The sequence below is a fragment of the Zingiber officinale genome, chromosome 6B, assembly GCF_018446385.1.
Source record: "Zingiber officinale cultivar Zhangliang chromosome 6B, Zo_v1.1, whole genome shotgun sequence".
Taxonomy (NCBI): Eukaryota; Viridiplantae; Streptophyta; class Magnoliopsida; order Zingiberales; family Zingiberaceae; genus Zingiber; species Zingiber officinale.
This window is the reverse complement of record NC_055996.1, coordinates 6,814,455-6,836,279: the sequence shown is the minus strand read 5'-3', so window position 1 is coordinate 6,836,279 and position 21,825 is coordinate 6,814,455. Positions and strand designations below refer to the sequence as shown.

General features: G+C 37.7%; 2 protein-coding genes across 3 annotated transcripts; both read right to left on the bottom strand.

Annotated features, from left to right (window-relative positions):
- Window positions 1-6,207: 6,207 nt before the first annotated feature.
- On the bottom strand, window positions 6,208-11,978 carry LOC121991825 (ubiquitin-conjugating enzyme E2 2-like). The gene is made up of 6 exons (XM_042545874.1): window positions 11,746-11,978; window positions 10,951-11,084; window positions 10,835-10,860; window positions 9,546-9,635; window positions 8,040-8,128; window positions 6,208-6,525 (listed from the first exon to the last, which is right to left on the bottom strand). The coding sequence occupies exons 2-6, from the start codon at window positions 11,073-11,075 to the stop codon at window positions 6,397-6,399; spliced, it is 459 nt and encodes a 152-aa protein (XP_042401808.1). The 5' UTR covers window positions 11,076-11,084; window positions 11,746-11,978; the 3' UTR covers window positions 6,208-6,396.
- A 2,571-nt stretch (window positions 11,979-14,549) lies between these two features.
- LOC121991824 (probable choline kinase 2) lies at window positions 14,550-21,564 on the bottom strand. Of its 2 annotated transcripts, none has more exons than XM_042545871.1 (8): window positions 21,363-21,564; window positions 18,206-18,583; window positions 16,211-16,332; window positions 15,927-16,122; window positions 15,351-15,468; window positions 15,217-15,264; window positions 14,846-14,946; window positions 14,550-14,749 (listed from the first exon to the last, which is right to left on the bottom strand). In XM_042545871.1, exons 2-8 carry the CDS (start codon window positions 18,563-18,565, stop codon window positions 14,651-14,653), a joined length of 1,044 nt encoding a protein of 347 aa, XP_042401805.1. In that variant the 5' UTR covers window positions 18,566-18,583; window positions 21,363-21,564; the 3' UTR covers window positions 14,550-14,650. The 2 variants fall into 2 exon arrangements, with proteins under 2 accessions (XP_042401805.1, XP_042401807.1); XM_042545873.1 differs by lacking the exon at window positions 21,363-21,564 and adding an exon at window positions 18,672-19,041.
- Window positions 21,565-21,825: the final 261 nt, after the last annotated feature.

Genomic DNA, 21,825 nt, shown 5'->3' with positions numbered 1-21,825 from the left:
TTGGACAAACAAAGAGTATTACTCCATGTAATAGGAGAATGTATTAATTAAAGGACTTTGGAGATGACAACCTTTATAATTAAGGACAACAACATCATTAAGATCTTATCTTCATCTAGTTGCAGGAGTTATTCTAACTATGTCTTGGCCATTTACACTAATGGCTAATAGTCATCCGTGATTTATCTCCTCCGTGTTTGTCTAAGGACTGGTTGACAGAGGCACCGGAGACGAGCGACTCACCTTTTATCACAGGAGTTATTCTAACTGTGCAATGATAATGAGAGGCTTTAAAGATAGTTGCTCATAGAGCAATGAATTGAACTTTTGTAATATATCTATAATTCTCACAGTTGAGGGGGCGTTTGGTTCTTTCCTAGGAATAGGAATCGGAATGGAAATCATTGTATTGTGGAATGGGAATGAGTATGAGCATGAATATCACTCTTAAAAGCAATGTTTGGTTAGCTGTATATCTTCTATCGGAATAAATCAAAGTTTCCTTTTTTAACCTTAAAGGAAAATAAGAGAAAAAATTAGATGTGAGAGAAAGATGAATGTGAGAGAAAAATATGATGAAAGAGAATGATGAGAGAGAAAGTGTGATAAGAAAGAATGAAGAGAGAGAAAGTGTGATGAGAGAAAATGAAAAAAAAAAGTGTGATTGGAGAGAGCATGATGAGAGAAAATATGATGTGAGAGAAAGTATGATAGGAGAGGATGAAGAGAGAGAAAATATAGTGAGAAAAAATGAGGAGAGAGAGTGTGATGAGAGAGATTGAGGAGAGAGAAAATATGGTGAGAGAAAAAAGAATAGTGAATATGATGGGAGAGATTGAGGAGAGAGAAAGTATGATGAGAGAGAAAGTGTGTTGAGGAAAAAAGGAGCAAGTGTGATAAGAGAGATTGAGGAGAGAGAAAATATGATGAGAGAGAAAGTGTGATGAGAGATAAAGTGTGTTGAGGAAAAAAGGAGGAAGTGTGATAAGAGAGATTTAGGAGAGAGAAAGTATGATGAGAGAGAAAGTGTGATGAGAAAAAAGAGAAACGAGAGTGTGATGGGAGAGATTGAGGAGAGAGAAAGTGTGATGAGGAACAAAAGAAGGAAGAGAGTGCGATGGAAGAGATTGAGGAGAGAGAAAGTATGATGAGGAACAAAAGAAGGAAGAGAGTGCGATGGAAGAGATTGAGGAGAGAGAAAGTATGATGAGAGAGAAAGTGTAATGAGAAAAAAAGAGGAAAGAGAGTGTGATAGGAGAGATTAAGGAGAGAGAAAGTGTGTGATAAAACGATGAGAGAGAAACTATGATGAGAGAGAAAATATAATGAGAGAGAATAAGGAGAGATAAGTGATATGAAAGAATAAATAAATAAATATATTTTGATATTTGATATTAATGGAGAAAATTTTAGTTTTAAGTCAAGGGTATTTTTGGAATAAGGGAATATTTTGATTGATGAAAATAGGGTAATGACTCATTGAAGGGGAGGTACATGAGAATGAGTCATTACCCAATTTCAAGGATTCATTCCCTTATTTATATTCCTATTCCTATAATCCAAACATTAACAATAGGAATCAATGATTCTCATTCCCATTCCCCACTCCTATTACCCTAAACCAAACGCCCCCTGAATTCATATACTGCCCATCAGTGATGCTGCATGCGTTGCCATGCATGTAATTTGTTTTTTTTCATATGAATTCAATTACATAATAATAATGTGCGTGTACATACATATATATTTACGTAGTATGAATCATGCATCCGATCAAGTGGACAAGCATGTGTTATAGTATGGAAAGAGCATGCGTGATTTCAAAGCTCGGTACCCTAAAATTATGTGAAGCCTTTCAGAAGGCTAAGAGCATTCACATCAATTACTCTAAACTAAACTTTTACCTTAAATTTTACATTTTGCATTAAAAAAACATCCACATCAGATACCCTACTCATTCCCTAAATATAGATTTTATGAATAGTAGTTCTTTAAATTTAGGGAATGGAATTCATTCCCTAAACATTAAAATACTATTTCTCTCCCCTCTCTTTAATAATAAAAAATTTCTCTCCCCTTCCACTAATAATAAAAAAATTTCTCTCTCCTTTATCTCTTTCCTCCATCTAATAATAAAAAATATGAAGGAAAGAGAAAAAATAATAAAAAAATAAATATATGGTAAATTATAGAGAAACTGATGTATCATGTAGTGAAAAATGGATATCTAAATTTAATAAAGTAGTTCTTTTACCCTAAATTTTAGATTTTAGACGAGGATACTGATGTGGATGCTCTAAGTTGAGGCAGGTGAAAAGAGGAGGGCTAGCCAGAGAAAAGAAAAGGATATTGATCTTGTTTGAAAATGAAAAGGTGGAAAGTTGAAAATGTGGGTGATGCGTTGACTGGTTGTAGGCCGTGCTGCTTCGTTTTGTAAAACAAACAACGTCAGTATCGAGCTAGGGAAGGGGTCCCCGACATTGGCCCTCCAACGCTCAAGTCAGTCACCGGAACTGTAGAAGAAAGCGGAGTAATAGTTACGCAAGCGCAAACAGTAAATAATGTGTACCTCCGTCGGTGCTTAGACCTCTCTTTATATAAAGCCCTGGTGGACGACGTGCACACTCCTCAAGGCATGAGCAAGTTATCTAATGTGTCCTATGAAAGGACCTGTCAGTAAAGTGCCTCTGACACCATACTTTAACAGGGCATGCATATCCCTGACAAAATAGTAGAAGTTTTCGTCGTACAATCCGCCTATTGGCTATGCCTCGAGTCAGCGACACTATCTCCCAAAAGGATATCGAGAGATATGACACTCGTTCTACTACTTGGCTGAGCAGGGTAGTCGCTCGGCCGGGACTCCTCCGCTCTGTCGGCCTCAACTGTTCTTATGGTGACCGAACGAAGTAGCTTGTCCCTCTCGATCGGACAAGATTTTTTGTCTCCTCAGCGTCCTGCTGTCAGGCACTGAGCGTCTGGCGATCTTACCATATTACCTCGAGTTGGACGGGTAGTCAGCTCGGACAAGTCTCTTGCTGATCGGAAACTGATTGCCCTGACCGACCTTTCTAAGGTCCTCCACTCGGCCATAGTAGGTGAGTCTTTTGACACCTTGGCGTTAACCACCTTGACTTTGAACTCCACCTTGGCAGTTGACCCGTGCTGGGCGGGCCCCCTTTATCGTCGCATCACAAGTCTCCCCCTTAAGTCTAGTCGAAGGGGGCTACAAGTCCGACTGACTGGACCAGTAGAGTCTTCGTTGCTTTCCTCGTCCGATCGGACCATATACGCTCCAAAGTTTTTGGTTGGAACAAATGTCTATGTCGTTCGTCTTTATTTCGTTGGCTGATTTTGTAGTTGCCGCTCGGATCATACCGTCTGAGGTAGATGGTGCATCGGCCGCTTGGCTGTGTGCTAACTCACTCTCTGTGCCCAATCGAGACGATAGTCGATGCACTTTCTTGGATGAGCACCTTTCATAGTAGTTGACGTTATCCAAATTTCTTGAAAACCATGCAAATCTCTTATCATTATGGCTGAGCATGCGGCCATACCTTTTAATTAAGCCTCATTAATGTCTTCCGATGGCCGAATGCCACATGTCCCACTTTCTACCACACACGTTTGACGTGACAGGCGGATATCTGCTGGTGATGTGGCAGATGTCTTTTCAAATTCTATGGTTGGATCTTCTTCTGGTTTTTTGACCCTTAGATCGGACGACTTAGGGTGATCGGCCGCGAGGGTTATAAACCCCACTTTGTGTTGCTGTCGTCTTCATTCCGTGTGCCTTCATCTTCGAGCCTTCTCTGCGATGCTCCACCTTTTTTTCTTCTCCAACGATCGTTTTCCGTAAGCTTCTTCACTTTTTCCTCATCTAAATCCATTCGTTGCTCCTTCTCAAATCGTTTATTTCTGATGGCCAGTTTTTCGCAACCCCCTGTCACCGTCGCTGGGCTCTGGTATACTTCCACCGAGTCCAGGTTTGACGGAGACAACATTGAAAGTCTGAAATCCACCCATCACTTCTCATCTGATTACCAAGTTGTCATTCCATCTGTGTATGATCGACCACATGAACCACTAGCAAGTTTTTTTGTGTTTTTTAAAGATCAGTTTACCGTCGGCCTTCGATTCCTCGTTCATCCCTTCTTTCCCATTGTTTGTAAATATTTCCATATTTCCCTCAATCAGATTGTGTCAAACTTCTTTAGACTGTTGTCCGGGGTCGTAGTTTTGTTCTGCCTGCACGACATTCCCTTAACTCCTCAACTCTTCCATTATTTTTATTACCCTAAATTGTCCGAGTCAGGGACCGTTTTGTTCCAAGTCCGAGTGTGCTTGGTCTTTTTTGATAAAATGTCGTCCTCCTATAAGTATTGGAGGGACCACTACTTCTTTTTTCATTTTTCTGAGTGGCCAGACTTCCTGACCGGCTAGTAGATAGAAGTGACGAATCCTCCATCGCTTGGGAAGTATAGAAGCCGATCATACTTTCTCTAGGTAGCTTCCAGTTTGGCCAATCAGAAGTAATATATTCACCGATTGTTGCTAGAGGGCGTCCTTTACGTGTTTGGCTTGAGTCCGATCCACACGCGGCTTTCGTCCAGCCTAGGTATGCCTTTTATTTTCTTCATCTTTGAATCTAACTGATTTTTTTTTTTTTTTTTGCAACTTGCATCATGTTAAGGTGCGTCTGACCGGCAAGAGCAAAATTGCGGACGTGAAAATTAATGTTGTGGCTGTGGCCGAACTAGAGAGTCGAGACTTACAGCCGGTCGACTCCCACGAGGATCCGCTCAGGGACGCCGAAGGAGTGGAAGCGTCGGCCAGCGAGGGTGGAAGAAGTCAGACTGCGGCTAGCGGGGCAACGACCGATTTAGCATACCTTCCTCCCGAACTGCCCTCGATGCTGTCGATCGCGGTGGCTTCTGAGTCAGCCACTTCCGGTGAACCTCCGGTATGACGCAAGAGGCGCCGTGCAGAAGGGTCCTCCCGCTCTGCTACTTCCGCCCTACAGACTCCAACCCAAGCTGACTCACGACCATCCCCAGAGCGGGGCGAGACATCCATGCTTGCTCTTCTTGAGTAAGGAGCTGCAGCGCTCCACACCTCTCTGTCATCCGATCGGACACCGTCGTTGTCCGAGCTACCGCTGGGAACAATTTGTGCACCGCCGATTGCCTTCGTGCCGCCTTAATCCTTGCCGGTGGCCCAAGTCTCCCGCATCTGACCGGTTCCAAAGTCCCAATCTATGAGCAGAGCTACCTTGGAATCCTCTAGTCCGAGCGGCCAGAGATAAATAATAATAATTATCCATTTGTCGACCAATGAGTGGCATGATCTGGATGACGTTGCATCCTACAACCTTGAGCACTAGATACGAATCCAAGTATCACCCGCACAAATATGAATTGACGCTCGACCCATACGAACCCATTGGAGATGTCCTAACACTACTTTGAAAAGCAAGCACCGCGTGGCCGTCGAGACAGGTTCATTTATGTTCTTGAGAGAAAAGTCAAAAATATTTTAACACCTAAAATAATTAGTTTATAACAAGATAATCCAACAAAGCAACTACTGTGGATAATATCCTAATTCATGTATTGTGTTCCTGCTCGATCGAGCCTAAAATATGATTTCACCCAGAGATTTCATCATCAAGGGGATGCCCTTTTTTATAGAGAAACTAATGTTAAGTGATTAATCCCTTACCCTCTAGTTAACTAAACATGTGAAATTAATAAAACTAAACATCTGAAATTAATAATAAACAAGACTCGTCATTTAATACATTCTAGATTGGTCAAAGCTTCTTAAGAATAGGTGTTTGGGACCAAATTATACAATTTTTGAACGATACTAACTATTTCATTGTTAAACTGTGTTTCATAACTAGTACAATTTTAAAAGTATTTGCTTTCTTTGATCTCCATTTGTAGACTACATCAGCACCATTTTGAAAGGCGAAACTGGAGATATCCCAGTGAAATTACCGAGTAAAAGTACAATATACATTGGGACGAACCATTAAATGCATCAGTAACTTAAGTTCCATTACTATATTTTTAATTTAGTACTGAATTTATGCATAACACTGTTAAACCAAGTTTAAGCATGTTTGTGACAGTTAAGTTGGCGCATTAATCAACGTCATGCAGCACCAAAACCAAAATGGAACAGTGAATACAAGTGTCTATATAATGAAAGGAAAACTTAGATATATGATAGTCAACAGCAATTCAGCAAACGAGATCGGATTGCAGAGTACGAATGACACGCATTTAGGCAAAGTAAAGGCAATCATTTTTCTACAAACAGTAACGTACAGCTTGAAGATAGAGTATGCATCATATATCCAGGAGGGCGTTGCATTGATCTTGTCGATAGTCAGTCTGCTGTCCAGCTCTGCTCGACAATCTCACGGACTTTTCTGTTATATTCACGCTTGTTCTCACTGAACATGCGCGCAGCTTCAGAATTGGCAGGTGAGTTGGGATTTGGATCACAGAGCAACGACTGCAAGAAGAGGCGTTTCAATTTAGGAACATGACAGTAAAAGTGGTATGTTGAGATAAAACAATAGGTATATGATGCATGTTAACTGCAGATTGGATCAAGGTACATTATCGATAAATAGCCATGATGAACAAATCAGTAAGTACGTTGTTAGCTACCAATTCATGCAAAGAACAAAATCTAAAATTTCAACCCATCTACAACATTTTTCTTCTTTCAATGTATCAAAATTCTTTATGGTCACACGTTCAAATATATGACTGCTGCAGTCAGCTCTTAGCCTTCAATTAATGCTTTTTCCCCCAGAGATTTGCATAATTAAAATAAACTCAGTGTGTCGGCATTAAATTGTAATAAGTATGGTAAAATAAATTTTAAAGACACCTTACACATTCCCAGTTTCATGGCCCGTCAACCCTACAAGCCAATTACTAAATTATAAATCCAGCTTGTATCTGCAGATAAAAGCATTACGCAGTGTCATAGGGAAATGCAATATTACGGCCCATATAATGTGTAACACACAAACGGATGCATTGAAAGATAGACAACCCACAAAGGCATTGATATTACAAGAGTAATGTCTTCACATCACAACCTTCAATGTGCCTCATCATCTAAGTTTTACATAGCCCAACGCCTTTACTTGCCAAGAAACACCATCATGATGGGCAAATACTTTTTCTCCTCATTTCCACATTCCTCATTTTTGGTTCTCCTCTCTACTCTGGACTACTATCCCACTTAAATCATAACTAAGCAGATGTTTAGTTGGTTGAGGAGCACTGTAGGTCTAAATTCAGAGACCCCGTCGACCAGTTTTTTTTTCAAGGAAAAAAATATTGGATATTCCATCAACATAATAAACTGGGTCACCCAATGAAAACTTTGGGACAATGGTAGCATAATGTCAGGCGAGCTGGAAAAACAAGGATCTAAAGGAAAAAAGAGATAGAAGATTAAAGTATTCATGAGATCCAAAAAGATACAGGTTAAGAATCACCACTCTCATGTCAAAACTAGAAAAATCTCACAACCCGAAAAGGAATACAGAGAACACAAGAAGCAGCTTTGAACTCCACTCTAAGGGATACTTATATATTGCTCTTGTGCCTTACCAACATTTTAGACTCCTATTTCTAAAGCCTCTTGGAACAAATTTCCAAGTAGATATTTAACATGACCCTTAGGTAGTTTATACAACACAAGCAGAACTCTTGGTACTAACAAACACGTTGAAAAGTGAATAGAAACTTAGATATTTTAGGCATCACATTTATTAAAACTCATAGAGACTCTGCCATTGGATAAAGCAATAGTTCCCTTGGTTGTTGCATCATAACAACTAACATCAGTAGAATAAACCTGTTTGACCAAGTTCATATTTGAAAAGACACATCAGAGAAGTTCTGAACTTATATATATGGGTTTCAAAGCATAAGAACCTTCAAAAAGGGAAGCTCAAGGATAAGATAAATTTTTCCATAAATTTAGGGAGTGGAGAATTATAATACCTGGATAGAAGTAAGGATTGCAGCCACATCATAGATTGGACTCCATTGATTTTGCAAAATATCCAAGCATATGCTTCCATCCGCATAAACTAAACATAAATCAATATGTATCAGGGCAATGCATATGAATCATAAAGTCCTTAGAAATAAGAATAATATGTGAAACTTCTCAGAAACATAATCAAACTTGATAAGTCAAAGATAGCCAAAAATAAAAAAAGTTGAAGCAACTATGATGCATAATGAAACATCATGTGCCTCAGGCATTTCAATCCCTGCTAGAATATAAGAAACTAGTATTGATATTTGATGTCTTGAAGAATGGTGTGAGGGCCTCTTGATTTTGTTACCCATGAACCTTTTTATTATATTGGAGCAGTTTATGTTAATCGGTATTACATCATTCAGTAATCAGTCTCACTATGAGATAAGAGAACACGAATATAAGAAATGTGTATTAATGGTTAAGTGTCATTAAAAACGGCATGGGGCCTCTTTAATATTCTATAAGTCAATATCGCTGAAATCAAGAACTTGGCCCCTTTGTGTAATCAACAAGAAATTCAATTGAGGATCTTTGACTAAGAATATAAGTGCGAAGCAATTGCTCAAGGGAGGGTCTCCTGGCACTTGACGCTTGGTACTTGGCGCTTCACACATGCTACTGAATTTTAAAAAAATATTATGTGCAAGGCAAAGTGTTTAGTCTGTAATGTGTCATCTACATTTGGACGCAGAGGTGGAGTCAAGAACTATGGCCAAGCTACATGTTAGCTATCTAGGTAAATCAATTGGCGAACAAGTTGGAATATCTTCTTAAACTATGATACTTGGACTCTTCATCTTACTCCCTTTGTAACTGTATTAAATACTCACACTCATACACACACTAACATTCCAAGTAACCACTCAATATTTCTATCGGTCCCGTGTAGAATTTTTAGAAAGTCATGTTAACACTCAAATCCACCCCCTTAGCAATACTCGAATTGGAGTCTGAGTAACATAGCTCTTAAAGAGTCGATGAAAGTAGAATGTGACAACTAAGTTGTAAGACACAGCCTCTCTAATCCAATATTCCATGAAAGGACAAACTACATAAAAATTGGTTGCTACTTCATAAGAGAAAATGCGCAATCCAATAAAATTGTCCTATGATTTGTGAGCTCTAATGATCAATCAGCGGATTTGCTAGAGATCTTAGAATTGAGTATAGATGTAACAAACTAGGTTTCTATTTAAGTTGGCTTGAGGGGTGTTAGATATTACTGGTAAACACTATAACGGAAGGTTTAAGGTGTAATTTTATTTGATAAATAATCAACATAAATTGAAGGGATTATCATTGATGAGAAATTCTAATATTTTTTTTCATTATTCCTAACACATGTTTTACTCATTGTTCTATCATAAGCTAGAAGCAATCAAGGACCATTGTGAACTCAGATGAAAAAAAAATGCATACTACAAACATTCAAGAAAAGAGAAGACAATAGCTCCACTCACTATTAGGATGGAACATTCGAGATACAAAGCGAACAGTTGGTGGCTTATTGGGATAATCCTCTGTAAATTGAAGTGTCAGTTTAAACGTGCCTGGCCATATCAGGTACAAGAAAGTTAAAAAGTTAGAAAATAAAAAAAAAACAAAAAAACAATATCAATTATCAAGCATCTATGAGAACTTACACTGCAAAGTATATAAAATGAAGGAAAGAAGAAAACAAGTTGAAGAATTTTTTGTTAGCAGTGTTTCTCTAGCAAATAGTTTATAGGATATAATATTCTTCAGTTTGAAAAAAAAATATACCCAAAAAATTATCCTACTTGCACACACTTTGAAAACATAAGTTAGACCAAGGTTTAAAGTGTAAACCCATATCAGAGTTTCTATCCCTGACCAAAACAAAACACTTGCGTTTTGTCTCATCCATGTCAACAATTGGTCAATCTGAAGAGGAGCAACAGGAGGGGAACTAAGAAAAAGCAGAGGAGCAGAAAGAAGGTTGTTGGCATTGGGTGAGTTGCAATGATGACACAAAACAAGGTCTATAATGAGGAATGCATAGGTAAATGGACAAAAATGCTTGAGAGGCATCATGGAACAACGGAAGCCACTCGCAGCTTGCTTGTGAAGCTAAGATGATCAAAAGGAAGCCCATTTTGGAACATGGAAGACATTCACGGCTCACTATGTAGAATAAGCAATCAAAAGGGAGGGAGGAGAATGGTTGAAAAGAACAATGGAAAGACCCAATACATAATGTAAATGGAGTGAAGAACAGCAGGAATAAAAAACAAACTACCATGATACCCATATTTATCTTTCTTAATTGAATCGATTCTTTAACCACTTATTTCAACTTTCCAATATTGAGTGCAAGGTGAATATTTAACTTCCAGACTTACAATTCCAAGAAATACTTTGTCAGATATGAATATTAGTTAATTGAGCAACCAAAGAAAGACTTCAATTATCTATCTTATACCAGTTATAAGATGAGAAACATATTGATCACAATCAACATGCATATATGAAAAAATAAATCATAAGAAAACTTTTCAATCTACTATCATCAGGACTATCTGAAAGAAGATCTTACACTCAATCCACAAACACTGAGCTATAAACAGATACACACAGAATATTTTTAGTTATAAGAAAGACCCAAGAATCTTGTAAACATGAATCATTTCAGCCAAGGAACAACACAAATGGAAGCTATGCAATAACTCAAAATGAGCATGCTGATTGATCAAAACTTTTGACTATAATTATTGCACAAGAAACGTACCTCCATCCCAAGGTGTGTCATCTGGGCTGCAATTCATAACCAAAGGATAAGCATCAGCAAAACCATCCCATCATGTTAGCCAAGAAACTATAACAATTAGTTCCCGACAAGCATACCCAAATATAACAGCATTCCAGAGCATGATGTTGTTATCATGAGGAGCTCCGCTGATACCTGCAGGAGGGTCCTGTTGTAACCGCTTGAAGTCCCTCATCAGTCTCTTCCTTGAAGGAGTGGACATCTCTACGCCCTAGACAGCTCAAAGTGTCGTTTTTAAATGAAATAATTGATGCACACGGGAAAAAAAAAAAGGATTGAGTTTATTTCTAGTCCACAGTAGTTGAAGGATCGTATTCATTTCTCTACAGAACACTTTGCACAAGGGAAAAAAATTGGACTCAGAGAGAAACAACCTCCCTCAATAAAGGAAAGTGGGTTTACAGAGGATTCAATGAGAAACGTTAGGTGCGTTTAACTAGTAAACCACAATACATTTGTCGTAAAAATAGTGAAGGAATAGCAGTTCATTAGATAAACATAAGCACGATCAGACTAGAAACAATGCATCAAATCGAACTTAAATTCTCAAAAATCCCCTTGCAATTCCAAACACTACAGCGAATCAGCGCAGATGTCCTCTTTAGAAAAATATCAAAACCAAAATCCAAATCACGTACACGATCCAACTTTGAACGGTTTTCACAAATTCAGAGATCAATCTTAACTCACCAATAACAAAAAAAAACAATTCTTCTCACGATAATCAAACACAAAGCCAAACTAGGGTTTCTTGCAACCAAGTATATATCACGTTAAAAATCACATCCAATAATAGTCAGCATAAGGGGCAACACCAAAGAGGAGCAATAGATCAACAGAAGGAAGCAATCGAAACAGATTGACCTCCTCACCTATGACCCAGCCGCGGCCTCGAGAAATGAAGCAGGCTCTCAAACCCTCCTCGACACCTGGATCGCAATAGGTAGCTACGACAGCGTAGGCTTGAGATGAAGCCGGCTCCTCGTCTCCTTCGATTTCAGTTAAATCGCCATGAGAGACGAACCCTGAATTGCTCAGAAAGGGGCAAGGAGTTGGAAGAAACCGATCGAAATCGAGCAGCGCAATTCGCACCCAACCACTCCCGAAAGCCATTTATAGGAGAAGGGCCGATCAACGAACTAAATTACCTAAATGTCCCTAACACATCCATATATATTTTTACCTAAATAATATTAATGGAATTCATTAAAATATCCATAATATTTCAATTAAATCCTGTTAATTTTTCCGGAACTATGTATCTCCAAGTCATCGGATTTCACGCTCAGATTGTGGTGGCGTGGCACGGTGAAAAGTAAGTGGTTTATTGATGCCGTTGATATTGTTTTTTCATTTAATTTGTTTAATAAATCATACTTTGCCTAATTCATTTAAACTTAATTTCTCTCATTTCTTTAATTTTCTTTATTATTAAAACTATTTTTAAAAAAATTATGAAGGGACGACAGCATTTACCAATTTGTGCTCCCGACGTATTCATTGTCTGCGTTACCTGTAAAGTAGGAATGAATTAGGTAAAAATAAGATGTATTAAATGAATTAAATAAAAAAAAATCAAAGAGCATCAATAAACCACTTACATGTGCTTGTTGATAGTGTCATCACAATCGGAGAGTATGAAAATCAATAGCTTGGAGAGAATTTCAGAGGAATGATTCAAAGAATTAGATGATTTAGGAATTATGGTAGATAGAATTGAGCAGTGAGTTTGAGAGATTTTGTTACAAATAACAGAAGAGTTGACAATGAAGATAGAATTGGGATATTTTATAAAATTTGAGGGACATTAATGACTCAGAAACAACTTTAGGGAGATAATCAAGACTCGATTGAAACATTAAGAATATTTTAATAAATTATTCCTAAGCTACAAGTAAATTTTAACATTATATAAAGTATTTCAAACATAAACTTTATCTTGGACTACGATGCAACGGGAAGGTGACTTGGAAGATATTTAGAAAAAAAAAATAGATCCGTTATTTTAGCGGTCCTTTTAGTGCCGGTCCCACGGATATGGAGGGAGGTTTATGCAGGTACACAGGCCATAGGCGCATGGCAGGGTAAACCCCAGGTCGTCAGTTCCTGAGAATCGACCCCTGACCATTACGCCAGAGATACCATGCGCCCACCGTCTGTGCTACGCCCTGGGGGCAACTTGGGAGATATTTAGAGCATCATGGTTCGATCATGCTTGGGTGTTTAATTTGATAGAAAAATTATATTAATGGATCCCACAGCTAAAACACTTGATTTGGGGTCTAGATAATTTTAGTGGTAGAAAGTGTTAGGACCTTGACGTCCGTTAGAAGAGTTTCTCGTCACCAGTCGACTGATCTTAAGTGGAATTCGATTGTTACATGCCAATGACTCGATATCAGTCGACTGTTACAATAACTGCTATAGTACCCAGTTAACTGTTATAGTGACTGTTGACTGTTACAGTGCTAATCGACTATTTTCGCAGTCGTCGGGCACAAAAACATTTTGTGCCCTATCCAAGTCAACTAGTCAAACCCTAACCCTAGGATTTGACCATTGAATACATTCACTCAGCACTCGTCCTCGCCCTATCAACCTAGATCTAGCCTTCTAGTCTCCTCCATCAGCCTCACGTCCCTCAGATGCATCCTCATCGTTTACGTCTTGTCTTCTGGAGTTTCCATCGGTCTGATCATTGTTGTTGGATTTTCCTTTACTAGGTCGTGCCTTCGGGACTTCATCCATTGCCAAGTTATACTTAGACTTACGTTGCCAAAAATACATGCTTGAACTTACACCGTCAAGACTCATCCTTGGACTTTCCTCTATTATCAAGATCATACTTGGACTTTCCTTATTGTACCTGTATTCTACACACTCACAATGCATATCAAATATAACAATAAACCTAACTTAAATATTTACCCAAGAATCAAAACCTAGGACACCTAGATTACTCCAATAGAAAGAACTACATAGGTCAACCTGCCAATGTAATATTACATCACTTTCAAATTTCCTTTCATGGTCTGTAAAAATTTTATATGGATTAAATCGATCATCTTCAAAATTAATTAATTGCTTGGAACAATTAGATAACTAGTGTAAAAAAAAAAAAATTGAGAAATGTTTATTTGGACTTTGGGGGCATTAGCAAAGGAGTTCTTAATAGTTGTTGAGGGTTTACTTTCATCTTCAGAATTTTGAATGAATGTAAAGAATGTCCTGAGAGGGGTCCATTGTTTTTCAGTGGAGCAGATCGAAGGTCTTGTTCAACTGTCAATTTCCAGTTTGATTGTGGTGGTTATTCTGGCACTGACTGTGTTGGGTAGCACGGCTAAAATTGATCGAGTTTCTAAAAATATGAAACTGATTCATTAAATAAATATCTGTACTAAATAGCTGAAATTGATATTTACAAATTAAAAAATATTCACTTACAAGTAATAGGGAAAGAAGGTTTTTGAATTTTAAAAAATAACCCGGTGCACGATACTCTCATTATACGAAGTCCCGAAAAAAGATCCATTATACGCAACCTTCACCTGCTTTTTATAAAAGACTATTTTCAAAATTCAAATCCGTGACTTTTTAATCACAAAGCAATAAATTTACCATTACGCCAAAACTCCCCTTCATAACTTTTGAATTTGCATAAACTAAATCATAGATATTGAAATCAAAGAGAAGTTAGGCTTCTTTTTTTTTGGCATATGCATTACATAACTTTGCTAAAATAATATGGAAGAATAGGGAGTTCCTCTAACAAACAATTCAGTTGGATCCTAATAGTTGAGGCTTCACCAGCCAGTATCGCTGGAATCTCTGCCTCGCGTATTCCATGTACTCGAAGTCGATTTCGTTGACATGTTCCTATAGGTGAAAGGTATGATTGTTAATCAACTTTGAGCCAAGGATGTTAAGTAAACAGATGGTAGGCAGCAGACAGAAAGAAGAAAGAAAGTTTACTGATATGATCCCCCAGAGGCCCCAATGAAGATGATTGGCGAGAGCATATTTCTCAATAAGCAGCAGCATTTTCTGCACTTCTGTATCTATCAACTTCTCACCTGCAATTGTGGTAATTGATGACATTATTGATGAGATCAGAAACAAATACTAAAATAGAACAAAAAGGCATTTTATCCATGCTTCTAACTCCAGAGGAATAAGGATGTTTGCAGTGACACTCGCCAAAATTACATATCCCGATCTTGTCTGGAGTAGGAAACGACTAAACACTACAAAATTGCTCTAAGACTACAATGGAACTAAGAGAATTCCAGCAAAATTTTCTAGAACGGTTCCAAGTAGGGTTTGATGATAATCCAATATATTACCTGAAGAAGTTAGGTAAGTCTGAACAAATCTTTTCTGCTCCTCAACATCTGCTTTAAAGAAACAAGATTATTTGGGCTGGCTATGAACCTTGATAATAAGACTATACAGAATATATATCACAACAATCAGCAACCTGGGTACTTGTTGAAATCCAAAACGTGAGGTGTTTGTGTATGATAATCAGCAGCCATCTCACAGAAATGATTGGCAAGATCATAAGCCACAGGGTTAAAACTTGCATACTCATAATCCTAGAATAAAAAGGAAAAACAGGAATTAGAAGCATATTTTGGCATGTACAAAAATACTCAAGTAAAGGGCCAGTTGGAAGCTTGTAACAAAATGCCAAGGTACCTGAACTAGCCTCCTTAACTTATTTTTAGTTGCAAATTCATAAGGCTAGTCAGATTGTGAGACATAAAAACTCCAATAAAAAAAACTACAATAAGTGAGTTATAAGCAAGGAGTCTGAGGAAAATCACAGAAAGAAATATTGAATAAGATACATGAAAAAAAATGGCTGGTCAGAACTGAATTAGTTAATTATATGACAAATTTACAGGAGTAGCCAGATATTCATCACATCTCATTCAATTAGATATTATTTAGTCTAAAGTAACAGTCCAAAAGCTACAAGTATTTAATAGAGACAAAAGGATAATGGTTATTAATTATAATCTCAATGATTAAGATCACAAAGATAACTTACAATAATTGTCACTTGTTTGGATTCTTCATCCATCATGATATTACCATATTGAAGATCATTATGGCAAAATCCAATATTTTGATCTTCTACAGACAATATGGCTTCCAAAGTTTTTATCTCGTCAGCAAATTTATCCAACTGAAATTCTTTGACTTCTTCAGGTGAGCACAATCTGTGAGCTTCTTTAAGCCAATTTCTGACAATAAAATATCAGTTACAACCAAATGCCCAACTCCATTTTGAAGTGCACCAAAACATATATGTGTCAAACAACTAAGGTATACCTTAACCTTTCCCATAAGAAAACTTTTGCTTGACCAGGCATGTCGAGATCATGGAACTCCTTTAATTTTGAGGCAATCAAAGAAGATACTTTCGGGTCCCGAAGGTCAGCAGCAGAAAGAGTCTGAAATACCAAAAGAAAGGGACATATATGCATTAAGTTATTTATGCACTGCAATTTTAAATAAATTAATCATACATGGAAAGAGTCATAATCTGTATCTTTAGTTTATGTTTTTAAAATAAGAGGTTTGGTGGTTTGAATCCTCAGATCGAACTGTAACATTGCCTTGCCCAGTCCAAACACTAGCCATGTATGCATTAAAGCTATCCTTATCATCACTAGAATTGCTCAAGCTTGATAAATCCAGAAGGTTTCCAATCCATAACCTTCCCAAGATTAAATAGCCCAAAAAGTTAGGCAAACAAGGAATTTATTGAAGAACCTGTTCTTGATGAATTGTGGTGTAGTGTTTATGCTATATGCTTCAAATTATTGAGGATACATATGAGAAGCTAACACAATATGAGGATAATATATATTAGAGCTTTATGTATAGTTCAATGAGAGTATACGATTCATGCACCCAGTCCCAGATAGTTGAAATGAGGATGAGGATGTTGATGCATGAGGAGCAAAATGAATGAGCAAAAATAAAGCAAATCAAGTTGCAAAAGTTGCCTTTTCTATTAGTCGATTACCAATTGGTCCACTGCATCAAAGCTTCCACAACTTGAGTCCCATGAGGTTTGAGATGGATTCAGAAAACTAATTTTCTAAAAAGCAGAAGGTTACAGAACACCATGCAGACAAGCTACACCTTATTCTTATACAACTAATTGGATGTATACCTTGAGAAGCAGCCAGCCAGATAGTCTCTAATCTTTAGAATACTGGAAATACCAGTTAAGTTAAAAGAAACCTCACCACAGGAGACTACAGATGAAGAGTTGTGAAGCAATTATTTTGCACTTTCAATCAGCCTTCTTTCTTAGATGATCTACATCCAGATCTATTATTCACCATGTTAAGTTGTACACACTTGGTATGTTCTATCTGCATTTCAGCTATTTGTCTGTTCCTAGCTCACGCTTGTCCTCTAGTTTCCCTTGAGAAAAATATAACTCATCTCCATCGGATGCCAAGATTAGGTCCCATATAGAACTAAAGGCAACTAGGAACCAAATTGAAGTGTAATAAATAAACCTAAAATTATTCATTAGTGCTACATACCGTGGGACCCAACACATATAAGCAAGGGAAAGATAGAAACTCAACCAACAAATGCAATAAAATCATCATGGCTGTTTTAATCTCATTCAACTGCTAGATAAAAGAGTTAAGACACCCCGAACATCAATATTCTAATGGTCCACTCGGTCCCTCCATTGAGTTGTATGTAAGACAATTTCACTATTAATATTTAATTAATTAAATAATCTTTTATTACTCGAATCTTTATAAGCTTAAATGGACTCTTTTTTTTCTACAATTTATTGAACTGAGAACATGCTATAAGTTTTAGGCTTCTAGCAGACAGGGACAGAATAAAGCATAAGGTGCAAAGGAGATGAAATTCATAGAAGGTGGAAAAAAGAATTGAGAATCCATAGCAGCATATGCTTCCCAGACAACATAAGGCGAATCACCAAATTTTTTATTCTATTTCATAAATAAACTGCATATGAACTCCAATCAATCAGTCATAATCATCAACCTGTGTTGGACCCAACTATTTCAAGTCAGATTTGAACTAATTGAGTGTTTGCTGAAAAAGAACCCTAAAGGTAAAAGCTACAAAACTTAGAAACCATGAAACAGAATGATGACATGAATGCTAGAAGATTGAAAGCACCACAAAATACGTTTAAATTATCGAATTTCCAAAAAAAAATGGTCAAAATTTTTTCAAGTTTTAATGCCACCAGAAAATGCATATATTAATTGACAGAAATGATAATCTTAAAAGAGTAGATTTATAGAATGAAGCACATACGCGAGCGTTGATGAACTCCTCGACCCGACCGTTTGCAAAACGCCCGAGGAGCAACGGTCCCTGCCCATGCCGCGACATACACTCGAACGTCCTGATCTCGTTCTCACGATCGAAGAAGACGTCCACCCCCTCACCGTAAATCCGAACCAGCACCTTCCTCGAGACGCCGCCCTTGGACATGGTTGGCCAGTTGACTTGGTACACTTCGTTCGTCATCGCCCCCTTGAGCTGCACCACCTCCAATGCCCGGGAATCCGCGACATCGCTCCATTTCGATGCCAACTCGTATAGGATCTTCTTCGCTTCTTTAGGAATCCTCTCGGCGACCTCGATTGGTTCAGATACTTCAACTGTTCTCATCTTTGCCCACCTCGGAAACTTAAGAGCGACACAAAAAAAGGGTAAACTTGGGTTAATTCTATCGTTGAAGTATCAAACTTTGTGAGAAAAATAGATTCATCATTACCTTAAGGGTGCGTTGGGTTGAGGGTTATTCTGGATGACCTTAGTTATCCTGGATAACCTTGGTTATCCATTCAAGATTATTAACGAAAACCTTATTTGGTTTAGGTAATCGGTGAATGATACATGCCCGACACGTCAGCAAAACGGGCATGCAACCAGGAATCGGAAAACTTTGAAAAATTGAGGATTTTCTTGATTCCGGGGTTAACAAATATTTTTTGCCAAAAATATTCTCCAATATTGATACATGGGGACAAAAATACCCCTAAAATTTTTATAACGAAAATTTCATTTTAGATTATAAAAACTAAATAAAAATATGTGTTATTTTATTTAAAAAATAACTTTGATAGTAAAGTTTAAAAAACGTAAACTTCGAAAAAAAACAAAAAACAATAAAAACAAAAAAAGGTAAACGTAAAAAAAACGAAAAATGTAAACTTAAAATACCCATATAATTTTTATAACAAAAATTTCATTTTAGATTATAAAAACTAAATAAAAAATATAAATGTGTTATTTTATTTAAAAAATAAATTTGATAGTAAAGTTAAAAAAAACGTAAACTTCAAAAAAACAAAAAAAAAAAAAAACGTAAACTTAGAATAAAAAAACTTAAAGTTTAAAATAATAATAATAATATATTATTGGTTCGGTAATGGAGGGTAATACAATAAAATATTAAATTAAGTTATATATTAAAACCTTCAAACAAAAATTTTTTTGTTTCATTACTTAAGTTGAACCAAACAATATTAGGTGATGTTTTATACCCCATAACCTTGGTTATGTGATTACCTGGTAATCACAAAACCAAGATAATACATGATAACTTGAACCAAACACACCATAAAGATCGAATACTCTTAAGTGAGACGGGAACCCTAAATCAGAGGAGGCCAAAAGAAAATTTTTATTCTACTACAACTCAAACAAGGCGTTGGAAAGATGAAAAGTACCCTAAAATGGACGGCGGCGGATAAGATAGGAAGCGAAGGAATGCAAAAAAGTAATGGATCTCCGGAAAAGAATGAATCGACCGAAGCGTAGGAGTTCGAAGAGTCCGCGTTAGTACCAATGAACTCGCGTAGTTCAATCCGCAAAGGAGGACACATGCGCTGTCGGCAAAAATTGAATCGATGGCTTTGCAGTAGCGAACACATGCCAACTACAAATGGAGAGGGTTAACGAAGGCAAGTGCAACTTCACACAGGCCGTGAACCGTGATGTTCTCTTAAAGGATGGATGTTCAATGCCGATGTTTGTCATACCCAGGGCTGAGCTTCGATAGGCTTGAGTCTAGTGCAGAGCACCAGCCCAGCCCAGTTACAATTTAACAAAGATTTAGAGGTGCCATATAAATGATTAAAAGCCTAGTTACAATTTAACAAAGATTTAGAGGTACCATATAAATGATTAAATTCTAGGAGTTCTACAACTATCGTGGACCAAATTAATTTCATAGTAAACATCATGATTTGACAACTTTTGACTGTAATTCCGGTTCGAACTGGTCCAGATCAGAACTGGTGAGCTCTAAACCGGGATGCCAGGTCGGGTTTGTTTAGATCGATGAATATAGAACAACGAACCACGACCAATGGCGTAGCCATGATCTTCAACTACCCTAGGCTGTTGCTGTTATGTGACTGTGATTTTTGTGGTCTGCTGCTCCTTGATGTGTCGACAAACAAAAAAAAAGTTCTTTTAAAATTTGGACTTAATATATAGGTCTAAAAATTACTGGGCTGTACTGGGCTGAAAGTCTAAAAATTGCTAGGCTCCTAAATTTAAGTTCAAATATATAAATCTAAAAATTATTGGACTGGGTTGGTGCTCTGCACTGGACTCAAGCCCAACAAAGCTCAGCCCTGGGTACGACAAGCATCGGCATTGAACATCCATCCTTTAAGAGAACATCACGGTTCACGGGCTGTGTGAAGTTGCGCCTGCCTTCGTTAATCCTCTCCATTTGTAGTTGGCATGTGTTCGCTACTGCAAAGCCATCGATTCAATTTTTGCCGACAGCGCATGTGTCCTCCTTTGCGGATTGAACTACGCGAGTTCATTGGTACTAACGCGGACTCTTCGAACTCCTACGCTTCGGTTGATTCATTCTTTTCCGGAGATCCATTACTTTTTTGCATTCCTTCGCTTCCGATCTTATCTGCCGCTAGCAATTTTAGGGTGCTTTTCATCTTTCCAACGCAATGTTTGAGTTGTAGTAGCATAAAAATCCTTCTTTTGGCCTCCTCTGATTTAGGGTTCCCATCACACTTAAGTATTCGATCTTTAAGGTAATGATGGATCTATTTTTCTCGCAAAATTTGATACCTCTGCAATAGAATTAACCCAAGTTTACCCTTTTTTTGTGTTGCTCTTAAGTTTCCAAACACTACAGCAAATCAGCACAGATGTCCTCTTTAGAAAAATATCAAAACCAAAATCCAAATCACGTACACGAATCCAACTTTGAACGGTTTTCACAAATTCAGAGGTCAATCTTAACTCACCAATAACAAAAAACAAGTCTTCTCACAATAATCAAACACAAAGGCAAACTAGGGTTTCTTGCAACCAAGTATATATCACGTTAAAAATCATATCCAATAATAGTCAGCATAAGGGGCAACGCCAAAGAGGAGCAATAGATCAACAGAAGGTAGCAATCGAAACAGATTGACCTCCTCACCTATGACTCAGCCGCGGCCTCGAGAAATGAAGCAGATTCTCAAACCCTCCTCAACACCTGGATCGTAATAGGTAGCTACGACAGCGTAGGTTTGAGATGAAGCTGGCTCCTCCTCTCCTTCGATTTCAATTAAATCGCCATGAAAGACGAACCCTGAATGGCTCGGACAGGGGCAAACAGTTGGACGAAACCGGGCAGCGCAATTCGCAGCCAACCACACCCGAAAGCCATTTATAGGAGAAGGGCCGATCAACGAACTAAATTACCTAAATGTCCCTAACACATTCGTGATATTCATCCATATATTTTGCTGAATAATATTAATGAAATTCATTAAGATATCTATAATATTTCAATTAAATTCCGGATAATGTCCTTGGAGTTTTTTCCGGAGCTATTTATCTCCAAGCCATTGATTTTCAGACTCTCCCCGATTGTGGGGGTGTGTTAACAAGCATCGATA